Source organism: Lotus japonicus, chromosome 3, assembly GCF_012489685.1.
Source record: "Lotus japonicus ecotype B-129 chromosome 3, LjGifu_v1.2".
Classification (NCBI taxonomy): domain Eukaryota; kingdom Viridiplantae; phylum Streptophyta; class Magnoliopsida; order Fabales; family Fabaceae; genus Lotus; species Lotus japonicus.
In genome coordinates this window covers 52,819,316-52,832,556 of record NC_080043.1, presented here as the reverse complement: position 1 = coordinate 52,832,556, position 13,241 = coordinate 52,819,316, and the positions used below count along the sequence as shown (strand labels likewise).

Here is a 13,241-nt window from a genome sequence, read left to right as displayed (position 1 = left end):
TGCAACAGGGCTAACGATGAGTGCGGAGACCCTGAGCTAAGGCAAGATGATAGGCAACATTGGGGAATCAACACAGATAGAACCACAGTCAAATTAACCCCCAGTGCCTTTCCAAGTTAGAGCAACCAAAGATATCACCTTTAGAGACCAGAGCACTGCAGAGATGGAAAGCTACCCTTTAGAAACCAGAGCACTACAGAGATGGACGCTGGGTTTTGAAAGCTTCAGATCTGGAAATAGGTGAAGACCCATGAAACGGTGATGCTAACAGCGAGGAGATGGCTGTGACATCACACCACTGGATCTGCTTCAAGGTTCCCGGTGGCAGATGAAGGAGGCGGAGGCGGCCATGGTGGATGAGGCGGCGGTGGTAGATGTGGCCAAAGGAAGGGAAGAAGGCCTGAACAAAATCAGGAAAATAACCCACTTATTTGGGTAAGAGATCCACCTATTGTGGAGAAGAAAAGCCAATCAAACAAGCAAGGAAGCCTCCCTAGAGGAGGAGGAGCCCCCCAAAGGGGGAGGAGCCCCCAAGGGGGGAAACGGTTTTCAACTTACAGCAAACCCTAGCAGAACCCATTGTTGCTATTACTGAAATTACAATTTCACGTGGGCAGTCACTGGTTCATGGGCCAGTGGCCCCATGGTTCTTATCTGCCGACACGAATAGCCCAATGAACAAATTAATAATTTGAGTTGAATTCTTCCGCTGCCTTTTTGAAATACGGGGGGTTGATTTTTTAAGGTTCCGTATTTGGGCCAAAATGAAGGGCCTTGGGCCCATTAATGAACTCTGCAATTTCATGCATCTTGTTTCTTCCTGTAACAGTGGCCATCGTCTCTTCCCTCCATTCTCGCCACGCCACTCCACAATCAAATCTGCATCTCCCCAAAATCCCATTCCAATCTCCGATTCGAAACCCAACCGCGACGACAACGTTGACGCCGAGGTTGCGCGGTCATTCAAATCATTTTCGCGTCAGTGGGTCCCACTTCCACCCATCACATTCGGTGCCCCCTTCCGATCAAGGTACACGCACGCACTCATCTTCGGAAATGAATCGTGGGTTTCGAATCCTAGCGCTAGGCATCAAATACAGCAGCTGTAGAAACGAATCGCCGTGGCTGTAAAATGTGAGGGAGAATTTGGAGTGGATTTGAAGATATTAAGGTTGGCGGGTATTAATTTTATTTTCTCTGTTAAATCTTTTTAATTTTAGAATTGAATTTTGGATTCAGATTGGTTGGTAGGGGAGGGTTAGAGATTGGTTGGTGATGGTGAAAGGTGAGATTTTGAAGGCACAGCGATGACGGGAGTGTCATTGGGTCTACGCACAGGGAGCTATGGGTCGCTGCAGCTGCTGCAAAACGGAAACAACGTTTCGCAGGCTCCTCCCATGCTTGTGCGTAGACCTTCAAAGGCGCTCCTTTATAACCCCAGAGACAAAGAGAGGGGTTGCCCTTTGATTTGCCGGCACCTTGGACGTGGGAAGGTTGCAATGCTGCTCTTGCTTTGCATTGGCCTTTTTGTTTTCGTGTTCGGTTGCATTGCAGTTTACAAAGGTCAGTCTTCATCCTTTCACTTAGAATTGCAAGTGTTTGTGAGGAATGTGCTTTAGGGATAGTATGCCTTGTTGAGTTGTGGGTTACTCTACAATCTATATTATTGTTTCAGACTTTTTCAAGATATGCTGTACTTTGCAGTAAATCTTATTTTTTTATGGTGTGCTTTTGGTATTGTTTTGAATTAGGTGGAAACATCACTAGTGAAATTGAAGATATACAATCTTATGCCACTGGTCAGTATGGAATTTTAGAACCTTACAGAGATGTAGAAAATAAGTTGCAGGATAGTAATTATACTAGAGTGACATCATCCACGAGTAGGCATAGAAGTACAGCAAGGCCCCCCGCTGCTCCTCATTCCTTATCTTCATATAAGTCTAAAGGAAGAAAAGGATATTTCCCTACTTCAGGACATCAATGTGACCATTTTGCATTTCCTCCTCCACCACCAGCTGATAGAAGACGAACTGGACCACGCCGTAAGTTTCATTTTTTTCATTTTGGTCTTCTTCTGAATTCTTAACTTAGAAACAAATATCTATCCTAAGTTGGTACAATTACATCTATGCATATAATTGAAGTTATTGTCATTGTAGAATTCTGTTGATAAGGTTTATGTTCTCTCCCTTTCAGCATGCCCTGTTTGTTACATTCCAGTGGAGCAAGCTATAGCTAGAATGCCAAGTTCCCCGTCAGAGTCTCCTGTACTTCGCACTTTGGCATATGTGCATGATGAGAATCCAATTCAAAGTGAACCACATGGTGGATCTGATTTTGGTGGTTACCCTTCTCTAGAAGAAAGGGATGCTGCTTTTGATTTAAAAGAGACCATGACAGTGCATTGTGGGTTAGTTCTTTATGGTTATTTGTTTTTAAGAGTTAAGACCTTGTAAGAATTCATAAATTATAGTTTCCTACATTAGCGTCGCAGAATAATTAGTTTTTCCTTTCTGAGTCCATATCATTTTATTGCATTTTCATTGCTGGCGTAACTCTTATCAGATTTGTCAAAGGAAACAGGCCTGGTCGCAATACTGGATTTGATTTTGATGAGGCAGATCTCTTAGAGTTGGATCAATATCATGATATCATTGTTGCATCTGCCATATTTGGTATGCCGTGATTTATAACTGATGTATTGTACATATACTTTTTTGTCACTTGTTTTCTGTTTCTCATATATTCATCCCATTGATGCCAGGAAACTATGATGTTATACAGCAGCCCAGGAACATAAGTTCAGAAGCAAAGAAAAACATTCCCTTTTTTATGTTCATTGATGAAGAAACAGAAACAAGTATGAAGAATGCCAGTATTTTGGATAGCAGCAGGAGAGTTGGATTGTGGAGAATCATTGTTGTCCGTAATATTCCGTATGCTGATGCTCGGCGTAATGGAAAGGTTGATTTTTAACTTTTGCTTATTATTATTATTGTAAAATCTCTGTCACAGTTCATGAAACTTTTACTGTTTTCAGCTTAGATAAAGTTATTTCTAGACACTACCCTCTTTTTTAAGAACCTTCTGATCTTCACCTAACCTGAGCACTTTCTTATGTTTCCATTATCTCCCTCATTCCACCGTGGTATTTTAGGAAATCATTTTACTAGTTGTTGTTTGAATAACACTTTAATCTGAGTGTATTAAATTGTAGTTGGTCGCTTAAGCTTATGACTAATTGTCTATTTTACTCCAAAGTCCAAACTAATTGCTAAGTTTGGATTTGGTCATTTCGCCATTTCGGTGCTTCCTACCTACCTCTATGCATTTGTAGTATCCAGATATGGGCTTTTGTTTAAGGACTGCTTGCCTTTTTGTATGGAAACGCTTAGAATTATGCAGGTCTTCTTCATTAGCAAAGTTGTCAAAATGTCAATTTCTGTAGTAGATCGTCCCTTTCAGTGTTGTCGAATCGCGATCGCGGAATATCGCGGCGAGGCCAAAATCCGCTATTTCATTTAGCGGATAGCGTCGCGGGCAAATAGCGGTATCCGCATAGCGGTTAAAATAAGTAAAAAAATTTATAGAAAACAGCTTGTTGTGCTAGTAAAAAACAGTTGCAAAAAATAAATAAAATTAAGACATCTAATGAAATGCATAAAATGATCATGATAGAACAAATTTTAGAAACAAAACAGGGGAAAAAAAACAGAAAATAAAAAAACATTGTATGTAATGGCAAAAATAAACAAAAGATGATGTGAAGAAAGAACAAATATTAGAAACATAGGTTCACATTCACAATGGAAGAAGAAAAACAGAACAGATCATGATGGGAGAGGAGAAAAAGGAAGAACAGATATTAGAAACAAAACAGGACGGAAAAAAACAGAAAACAGAGTGTGAAAAAAAAAGAACAAGAGTCTGAAAATGTGCAGAAAGAAGGAAGGAAAAAAAAAAAAGTAAAGAAAACAGGGTATGAAAAAAGTAAACAGAGGCTAAAAACAAAAAACGGAAGAGTACGTAAAAGAAAAAGAAAGAAATTTAAAAAAAAACAAAAAAACAGAGCATGGCAGAGTGAAGAGATGGGAGCCAGAAACTCGCCGGAAAAGTCATCAGAAAAGCTATTGGGGTTGCCGGAGATGAGGGTTAGAAGCTTGATGTAGAAGGAGGAAGAGAGAAGGGAAAACTCGAAAGGTTTTGAGGCTTTTATAGAGTGAAGATTTTAAGTTACAAAACTTTTCTTCCATTAATTGGGTACAATTAATTCAGTCGGTGGCTGATTCCCACCTCCCAAGCGGTGCCTTTTTGAAAAAAAGTCCTAAAATCATACGTGATCTTCTCTTCCACCGCTATTTTCGCTTTGCCCGTCGCGGCGCTATTCAGTTTTGCGGCGCTATTGCGTTTATCGCGTTTGCCGCTACGTCGTGGCGTCGCGATCGCGGCACGGCGAATTTCCGCTACGTTATAGCGGCATAGCGGCGCTATAACCGCTATTTAACAACACTGGTCCCTTTACACTTTTCATGGTGCCTACCAATCCCAATTCTACATAAGATTGTGAGCTGGTAGGATCGTCACTCGTCAGTGAAAATCGTGAAGATGGTGGAGTTGCCAATCTTCATGGGCTGCTTTCACCCCTGAATTTGATGGGTTGAGCAACACAAGACAACCGGTGACAACAAACCTACGAGCTGGCGATGAGACCCAGCCCGCCACTGATGACCCGGTGACCGAGAATGCTGACCAGTGACTTGGGAATATGACCATCTGCCGGTGACCATGTCCCTCTGTCTGTCTCTGTCTCTCAGCCCTCAACTTCTTTTTCTGTCTCTTAGCCCGCAACCTCCTTTTCTGTCTCACCCTATGACTCCATCAGAGAAAATCTTATTTTGCTATCTTTTTGCACTGAAGCTTTTTTTTTTGTTGGTTTTAAAACTGTATAACTGGGTTTACTTAATCTCTCCTTGGCTTCTTTAACTATACTATTCCCTTGATGCTCATTTTTTTCCATTCATTGTTAAGTATAAAATATTGAAATACTAATAATGTAACAACTATAATATAAAAATTTAGTCTCTTCTATTTTATTTATATTGTTACATGCATTAATTAGTTATATAATCATATTTTTTATATTAAAATATTTTTTTTATTTTTGGTAGAATCTTATGATCTGTTGTACATTCCTAAGATGTATTATCTTTTATCTCCCAATCCTAGGTAAGATCAATTAACAACCTTGTTTGTTAAACCAGTGTGTGAGCTGAGACTTTCATGCACAAAGCCTGGGAAATTTATTTCTTGGTATTAGAATATCTTCTAATATTTCACTACATGAGTAACTGTTTTTGCTGAAGTAGTTTGTGTGATAAAAACATATATTTGATAGAAACTTATCAGGAAAGCTGAAAAGGAAAAGGCCGTTAATAGAACACTGAATGATTGGTTTTTGTGAAGTATTTTAAGTTTACTTTTGGATAAATAAATAATCAATTTGTATTCCATTGAAGTTGAATAAGATTTTTTTTAACTTGCCCTCTATTTTCAATATAAGTCCACTTACAATTTAATGAGTGTGGAACTTATTGTGTATGGTCTCATATCCTCTAAACATGTTGTAGGTTCCAAAGCTCCTTTTGCACAGAATCTTCCCCAATGTTCGGTATTCAATATGGATTGATGGGAAGCTTGAGCTTGTTGTGGACCCTTATCAAGTTCTTGAAAGGTAAAGTAACGTGCTGATAGAATTAAACCAAGAACTGATTCTATTTCTATGAAAGAACCCTAATTCCCAATTTGGGAATCAGAGAAGATACATGAGCCAAACACCCTCCCTAACCCTAGAAAGAGACCCAATGCTCTCTTTAAACCCCAAATCCCAAATGAATACCAAGATGTCTCATAGACTCTCTTATTTATAGTCTAGTTCCCCAACTAACTCCCAATCCTAATCAACTAATACAATTGCTAACTAAGGGTATCAATATGCGGATACCTATCAATACTCCCTCCTGAAAATTCACCTTGTCCTCAAGGTGAAGGACAAGATACAAGCTTCAAAAACAGAAGCTAATTCAACCCAAAATACAGCCATGCCAACGATACAAAAGTGACGATCCCAGTTTCCCCCGGATCCCAAACCATGAAGCAAATAATCCTAGCCAGGAATGAATTGGCAAGCACCTTCCCTGGGTGTCTGAAATTAATTCTGCCCAAGTACCATTGCTGGAAAAACATGTGGCAGAAGTTTCAGCTGATGCAAACAGGTTGAGGCAGCAAGGTAGCGGCATCTTGAAATGGAAACTCAGATATGAATGAATTGACAGGTATATTCCCATAACAAACCAACAAGTTCTGAAGGAGTCCAAGCCAACTCAAAGTATATAACTCAGCACTTTGAGAACCCAAGCTGTAGCAACCAGCAGCTAACTCAGCTGAGCCCAAGCCCATTTCATACACAGTTCTAATTTTTACCTCTTGAGCCCACCCTCTAATCTGGGCTTGACCCACCTTTAGCATATGGGCTAAACTCATGTATATCCTTCCATTCTGAGACCTGTTACTGGCTGGGACATGTGTCCAATCCACAACCTCAGAAAATTTATCTTCAAGACTATTATTCTCCAAATCTAATACGTGTTTCTCTCCTCTACCAACAGGAAGTAAAAACTGGTAAAACAGCTTGTGTTGAAAGTCTTCCACTTACCTCATGGCCAATTTGGTCAAACAGCTGACCCCAAGGTATCATTCCAGTTATGTCCTCTTTCCACCTTGCTCTGCGTTGGACTTTCCTCACCTCCTCACAGCTCAGCACGTTCAGCGGCGAAAAGTCACATCTGCCTCCGCCCTTGACATCAAACTCTGGCGGTTCAGCTCGGGGCCATTTTGCCGCCCATCGTGGCCGGAGAGGACCCAACTCTGTTTCAACTTCCTCTCCCTTCTCGCTGCAAGTGATGATCATCTCTGCCTTATTCGTCACCCGCGATGGCATACCAGCCACCAGACACACCATGTTGTTAGGTGGTTTTGGCGGTGACCGTTGGAGCGGTTCCCTCTTTTCGAACGGAAAACCATGGGAATTAGATTTCCCACCCCCTGTTTTAGAATTGCCACCCTAGCCTTTTTAAAAAAATGTCGGGACTACCCTCCGGGACTTAAACCTCCATACCAGTCCAGAGGTTGATGTTCTGGACTAGTCCGAGAGTTAAAAGTTCGGATTCTTTAGTTACAGTTAAAATAACATGATCGGTGTCGTGGCCGTCTTGGAGGACTTGCCTAACGAATTGTTGGGTTGAAATGTTTGGTTTGTAATTGTGGTGGTGGTTGAGATTGTAATTGATGAATATGCCTTTTGGTTTGGTTTTAACTTACTGCATTCTGCTGCTTGGTAAGAGTTATCCAGGACTTTATGATGCAGCGGAAGTCGTACTAGGATTGCAAGCGCAAATCCTAAAAGAAAAGGTTTCTGGAATCCACCAGAAAGTAAGGGTTAGCAAGCACTGAACCCTAAAAAGATAACTCTGGAATCCACCAGTAAAGAGAGAAAAATCTCAAATTTGATTATCAATAATAAACTGAATAGGCTATTGCCTTACACGTGCTTAAATAGAGAAATAGGAAAACCCTAATGAAACTAAAAATAATGAAAATCCTAACTAAAAGATCCTAAACTCAATTAGAAAGTAATTAAAAATAACAAATCCTAACAAATTGATCCTAAACTTAATTAAAAACAGAATAGATTCGGAATGATCCTAAATATATTTAAAAATACTAAAAATAATAAATTCATAATTAATTTGCTCCTGCATCAGGCTCCTCTTCTTGTGAAGAACTCGACCCCGAGTTCTAACATAACAAAAAAAAACAAAGGAGGCCTCTGTTCGGAACTCATGAACGACATTAAGAATGCCAGGGTCAAATACCCAAATTTGTGTAGAACTATCTGATGTCCGCATGAATGCGTCACAACCAAGTGCCTCTGATGTCTTTACATTCTCCTCTTCTTCCAAAGAACTTGACCACAAGTTCTCTTCTAAATAAAAGGCTTCAATATGCAAACCAACCAAACGAACAACACCATTACTACAACTTCGAACTATTTTTTCATCATCTCCTTCAACAAATATCTCATGAGCACCATCACTATCTTTAAGCAATTCTAACCTCTCCAGTTTCTCCAAAATAACATTGGGGGCTTTTGAATTATAGGGGATAATGCTTTGTACTCCTGTAGGAAGCGGAGTTGAAGATTTGAATGTAAGAAACTCTGAGGACTTCATGTGGCCAAAGTTTTCATCTTTTGTAACGTCTACTTCCCTTGGTTTCTGCGCAGATGGTACCAAATCATCCACCAACATTTTTGCCTCATCTTCCATGTCAACAATAGAGGATGGCGCAAATGAAATTTGAGAATCTGATTCCGAAGAAGTTGCGTACATAGGTCTTGCAGATGGACATGAATTTGAAATAGGTTTTGGTAGGGGTTGTGGCAAGGAAATTGGATTTGCAGTCGGTGATATGTTGGGGTAAGGATTGATAAGGTTGGATGTAGCAGGTTGGGGGTGTGGAGTTTCGGTGGTTTTAGAGGTTGGGTACTGAACTTGGTAATAAGGATGAGATACGGATGGTGAATGCAAAGATTGGGAAGGTAAAGATATAGCGGAACGATTGTTGTTGTTGTCGCGCGGAAACCTATGTGGTTTCCCTCTCCTGTCTCGTCGCCGGTTACCGTTGTTGGTATTGTTGATCTGCGCCGTTAAAGCCGCCGTGAACGTCGCCATATGTTGTATCATTTGTTGTGTCATATGTTGCGTAATAGCAGTTAGGGCCGCGGTAAGAGCCGCGGTAACATCCTTTAGGTCTGCTTTGGTCATTGGTTGATCTTCCATGGTTGATCAAGCAAAGAAAAGAGACAGGAGAAAGCCTGCTCTGATACCACTTGATGCAGCGGAAGTCGTACTAGGATTGCAAGCGCAAATCCTAAAAGAAAAGGTTTCTGGAATCCACCAGTAAAGAGAGAAAAATCTCAAATTTGATTATCAATAATAAACTGAATAGGCTATTGCCTTACACGTGCTTAAATAGAGAAATAGGAAAACCCTAATGAAACTAAAAATAATGAAAATCCTAACTAAAAGATCCTAAACTCAATTAGAAAGTAATTAAAAATAACAAATCCTAACAAATTGATCCTAAACTTAATTAAAAACAGAATAGATTCGGAATGATCCTAAATATATTTAAAAATACTAAAAATAATAAATTCATAATTAATTTGCTCCTGCATCACTTTAAGTTTCGAATCTATCCAGGACTTTAAGTTTCGGATCAATCCAGGACTTTAAGTTTCGGATCAATCCAGGACTATAAGTTTCGGACTGCTTCATAATTAAATTTACCACCCCCTTTTTTAGACGTCCGAGAGTTGAAAAACCGGATTAATATGAAACTTCAAGATTCGGATCTTTCAAACCAGATACTGTCACAAAGACAGAAACGTGAAAATGCAGTGACAATAATATGGGACAAACAGACCTCGTTACAATACTGAAGGAAAATATTCTTGCTAATAATATGGTTACAGACATGGTTACAGACATGGTTACAACATTACATACATGAATCATATTATCAATCTTCTGTTATGTCTGTTAAATCAAAGTTGGTAATAACACGAGGACCCATCCAAACAGTGTGTTCAGCCATAAATGGGGGGTGGTTGGGTGGTTGAGGAGTTTATGCAGGTCATAATGGTGGTGAGGTAGGTGAAGCTATGGAGTAATGGTGCTGAAAAAGGTGGTAGAATCTGTCAGAGGTGTCCAGAAGTTGAAGTTTCATACTAATCCGAAGGATGAAGTTTCGTACTGATCCGAAGGTTGAAGTTTCGGACTAAAACACGGAGGGACAATATTGGTTTTTCCCCACTTTTAAATGGGGTGGGAAATCTAAAACAGGGGGTGGGAAATCTAATTCCCGAAAACCATGGTTGCCCAAGCTCCGCCGTTGACGACACCTTGGCCTTTCCTCTTTTCAGCGTCGGTGGCCGGAGATGCATGCATTTCTCCATCGTTGGTCGCTGATGGACCGCTTTGAGATTGGGTTTTCGCAACGCCTCCGCCGCTCCAAGGTTGGGTTTCTGCCTCTCCTCAGAGGCCAAGTCTTCCTCTGCTTCAGATATTTGCACACCCACCGTAGTGTCTCTCTCTTCTTCCGCCGTCGTCTCCGATTCACCCTCTGTTCCAAGATCGGTTTTCTGTATCACAGAGGTTGAGTCTTCCTCTGCTTTAGAAGCTTGCCCAGCCACCGCTGCGACTTGCTCCTCTTCCGCTGCGGTCTCAGTTCCCCTCAACAATGCTGCCGCTGATTCTTGCCTTTCTTGTTCCCTCTGTTTTCTCCTCTCTTTGAGTTCTCGCAATCGGTTTTCCAATCATGAGATTTCTTTCTCAAGATCAGGGCCCGCAACAATCCGCACCCCAAATTTCAATGCAATTCTCGCCAGCAACAACTCATTCTTCATGATTGTGGCCTCCATTGATTCCATTTGCGCTCTGAATTCATTGCTTTCTGGCTCCACCACCTCGGAAATTCTTGCCATACTTCTCATCTTCACGCAGCACTGGGAAACGAGTGGTTTTCAGGGCACCAGATCGGTGCTGATACCAATGATAGAACTCAACCAAGAACTGATTCTATTTCTAAGAAACAACCCTAATTCCCAATTTGGGAATCAGAGAAGATACATGAGAGAGATGCCAAACACCCTCCCTAACCCTAGAAAGAGACCCAATGCTCTCTCTAAACCCCAAATCCCAAATGAATACCAAGATATCTCATAGACTCTCTAATTGTCTTATTTATAGTCTATTTCCCCAATTAACTCCCAATCCTAATCAACTTGTACAATTGCTAACTAAGGGTATCAAATATCAATATGCGGATACCTATCACATGCCTTTTGTATTAACTTTTTTTCCCTAGATGCTTATATGTTGTCGATGGAGTGGGATAAGTTTCTATTTACTGTCATTTTATACTTGCGAATCAAGAATAATATTGTTTGGCTCCAAGTTCTGTTTCTGATGAGATTGTATTTTAGATCACAATATCTGCCATGTTGTTTAAAGGAGTCTTTTATTATTAAACTGTTCTCAGCAAAACTTGAATATAATTTTGAACTTTCAGTACATGTGCTAGGATCTTTTAATGGTTTTGAATGATGTCGATGTTTGTGTTGCGATTTATTCATCTGGCTTTATCTTACAACACATTGAGTGATGGACATATTTCAATAGTAGCTTCTGATTGTATATCTGTAACATCTTTGTCACTGCCTTTTATATCATCCAGGTTCTTGTGGCGCACCAATGCTACTTTTGCAATTTCAAGACACTATAGACGCTTTGATGTCTTTGTTGAGGCTGAGGCTAATAAAGCTGCTGGGAAATATGAAAATGCTTCCATTGATAGCCAAATTCAATTTTATCAATACCATGATGGCTTAACTCATTATTCCAAGGATAAGCTTCCAATAACAAGTGGTAGGAATAGTTCTGATATATAGATGCCTGCAAGTCAAAAATGGATTGATGATATGTGTCTTTGCTCCACATATTTGTCTATCTTAAAAAAACGATGTATTACTTAATGCTTATGGGTTTCTGCAGATGTTCCTGAAGGTTGTGTTATTATAAGAGAACACATTCCGATCACCAATCTGTTTACCTGCTTATGGTTCAATGAAGTTGATCGCTTTACCTCCAGGGATCAGTTAAGCTTTTCCACTGTGAGAGACAAAATAATGGCAAAAGTTGATTGGAGTATTAATATGTTTATGGATTGTGAAAGACGTAACTTTGTGATACAGGTTAGTTTTTGCACCCTGCCGTATTTTTCTTGTTCATATTTTGGAAAGGCTATTATTTTGAGTTCAAGATTCATTTCCAAAATTTTGTTCTTTTAAACAAGTGATCCAGAGATCTTAGGAAGTTTATCAAATTCAGTGTAGCCTTTCGAAAAACTCACCCTGCATTATATTTCTTGTGAGAAGTAACGAAAGTTCTTTTAGAATATCTATTTCCTCCCTAGATCTCTTAAGTCAAGGATTTTGATGTTGTTGGTTTCCTATAAATAATAACAGGCTTACCATAGAGACGTATTGGAGCACATGCCTCCTCTGAGGGTTGTTGTACCCCGTCGTCTTGGTCCACCTGTTTTGCGCATTAATAGGCCTCCGATGAAGAAGAATCCCAAGCGCGGAAGAGGAGATAGGAGATCAGGTTCTAAGCGTCACCATAAAGCAGGCATTGTTATGAACCAAAATTCATTTTAGTGTTATCTTGGTTCTTGGTTTTGGTTTCGTTTTAACACGGTTTTAAAACTGTAAATGCATTATTTGTTGCAAATTATACATCAAAGAGCTCTCAACAACTGACAAGATTTTGAAATTGTTGCTTCCTTTTCTGTCTAAGTTGTAAATATATCCCTACAACAATTTCCGGGAAGGCCAAAGGAGAAGGAAAAGGGTTCTAAGTTTGTGCGTGCAACACAATTTGTACACATGGAATTTAGTTATTTTTTCTCCTCATCCCAAGTGTTCCTATTGTTTGTAGGAAGTTTGGCTATTGTTAAAAGATGCTTCTTTTGGCGGTGTTTCTTGTTAATCATGCTTGAAAGTTGAAAGAATTGAAATAATATTATGTGGTGTTTTTGAGAGAAAATGCAATCCATAAAATCCGCCCTTTGTGCAGGAACCGCAAACTGAGATGGTGTATGGAGAAAAATTTGGGTAGCAAGACAGTGTTTGTTTCTGTGAAAAATAAATTTGAATTTAATAACCATAAAGTATTCACTGACTAAATTTCAACAGACATTTAATAATGTTTCATTTTGCTTTATTATTTTTTAATTTAATTATTATGTGATAAGATGTCGAAATATGATAAGATGGTTATTTAAAATATATTTATATTGTTTATTTTTTATTTAAATTCTATTATATGACCACTTTGTTAAGAGAGTAACCCGTGATATGAAATTTAAATTTTATGTAATATTATATTTTTGAAACTTTTTTCTAATTTTTAATTACAAAAATGTATAAATGGTTGATAGAAAAATATATGTTTTAAGTTTTTTTTATATTATGTTTTCATATTTGTTAAAAAATAAAACATGTTAATGTTAATTGAGAAAAATTCTTTAGATGAGAATTTTACATGAGAATTTAAAAT

The 13,241-nt window shown here is 39.2% G+C and overlaps 1 protein-coding gene across 3 annotated transcripts; it reads left to right on the top strand.

The window, feature by feature from the left end:
- The first annotated feature begins 808 nt into the window (after nucleotides 1-808).
- On the top strand, nucleotides 809-12,671 carry LOC130743280 (probable hexosyltransferase MUCI70). Of its 3 annotated transcripts, none has more exons than XM_057595452.1 (10): nucleotides 809-1,030; nucleotides 1,240-1,563; nucleotides 1,752-2,045; nucleotides 2,200-2,413; nucleotides 2,569-2,678; nucleotides 2,768-2,967; nucleotides 5,631-5,734; nucleotides 11,359-11,549; nucleotides 11,676-11,875; nucleotides 12,149-12,671. In XM_057595452.1, exons 2-10 carry the CDS (start codon nucleotides 1,308-1,310, stop codon nucleotides 12,338-12,340), a joined length of 1,761 nt encoding a protein of 586 aa, XP_057451435.1. In that variant the 5' UTR covers nucleotides 809-1,030; nucleotides 1,240-1,307; the 3' UTR covers nucleotides 12,341-12,671. The 3 variants fall into 3 exon arrangements, with proteins under 3 accessions (XP_057451435.1, XP_057451434.1, XP_057451433.1); XM_057595451.1 differs by having other exon boundaries at nucleotides 809-1,134; XM_057595450.1 differs by having other exon boundaries at nucleotides 809-1,171.
- Nucleotides 12,672-13,241: the final 570 nt, after the last annotated feature.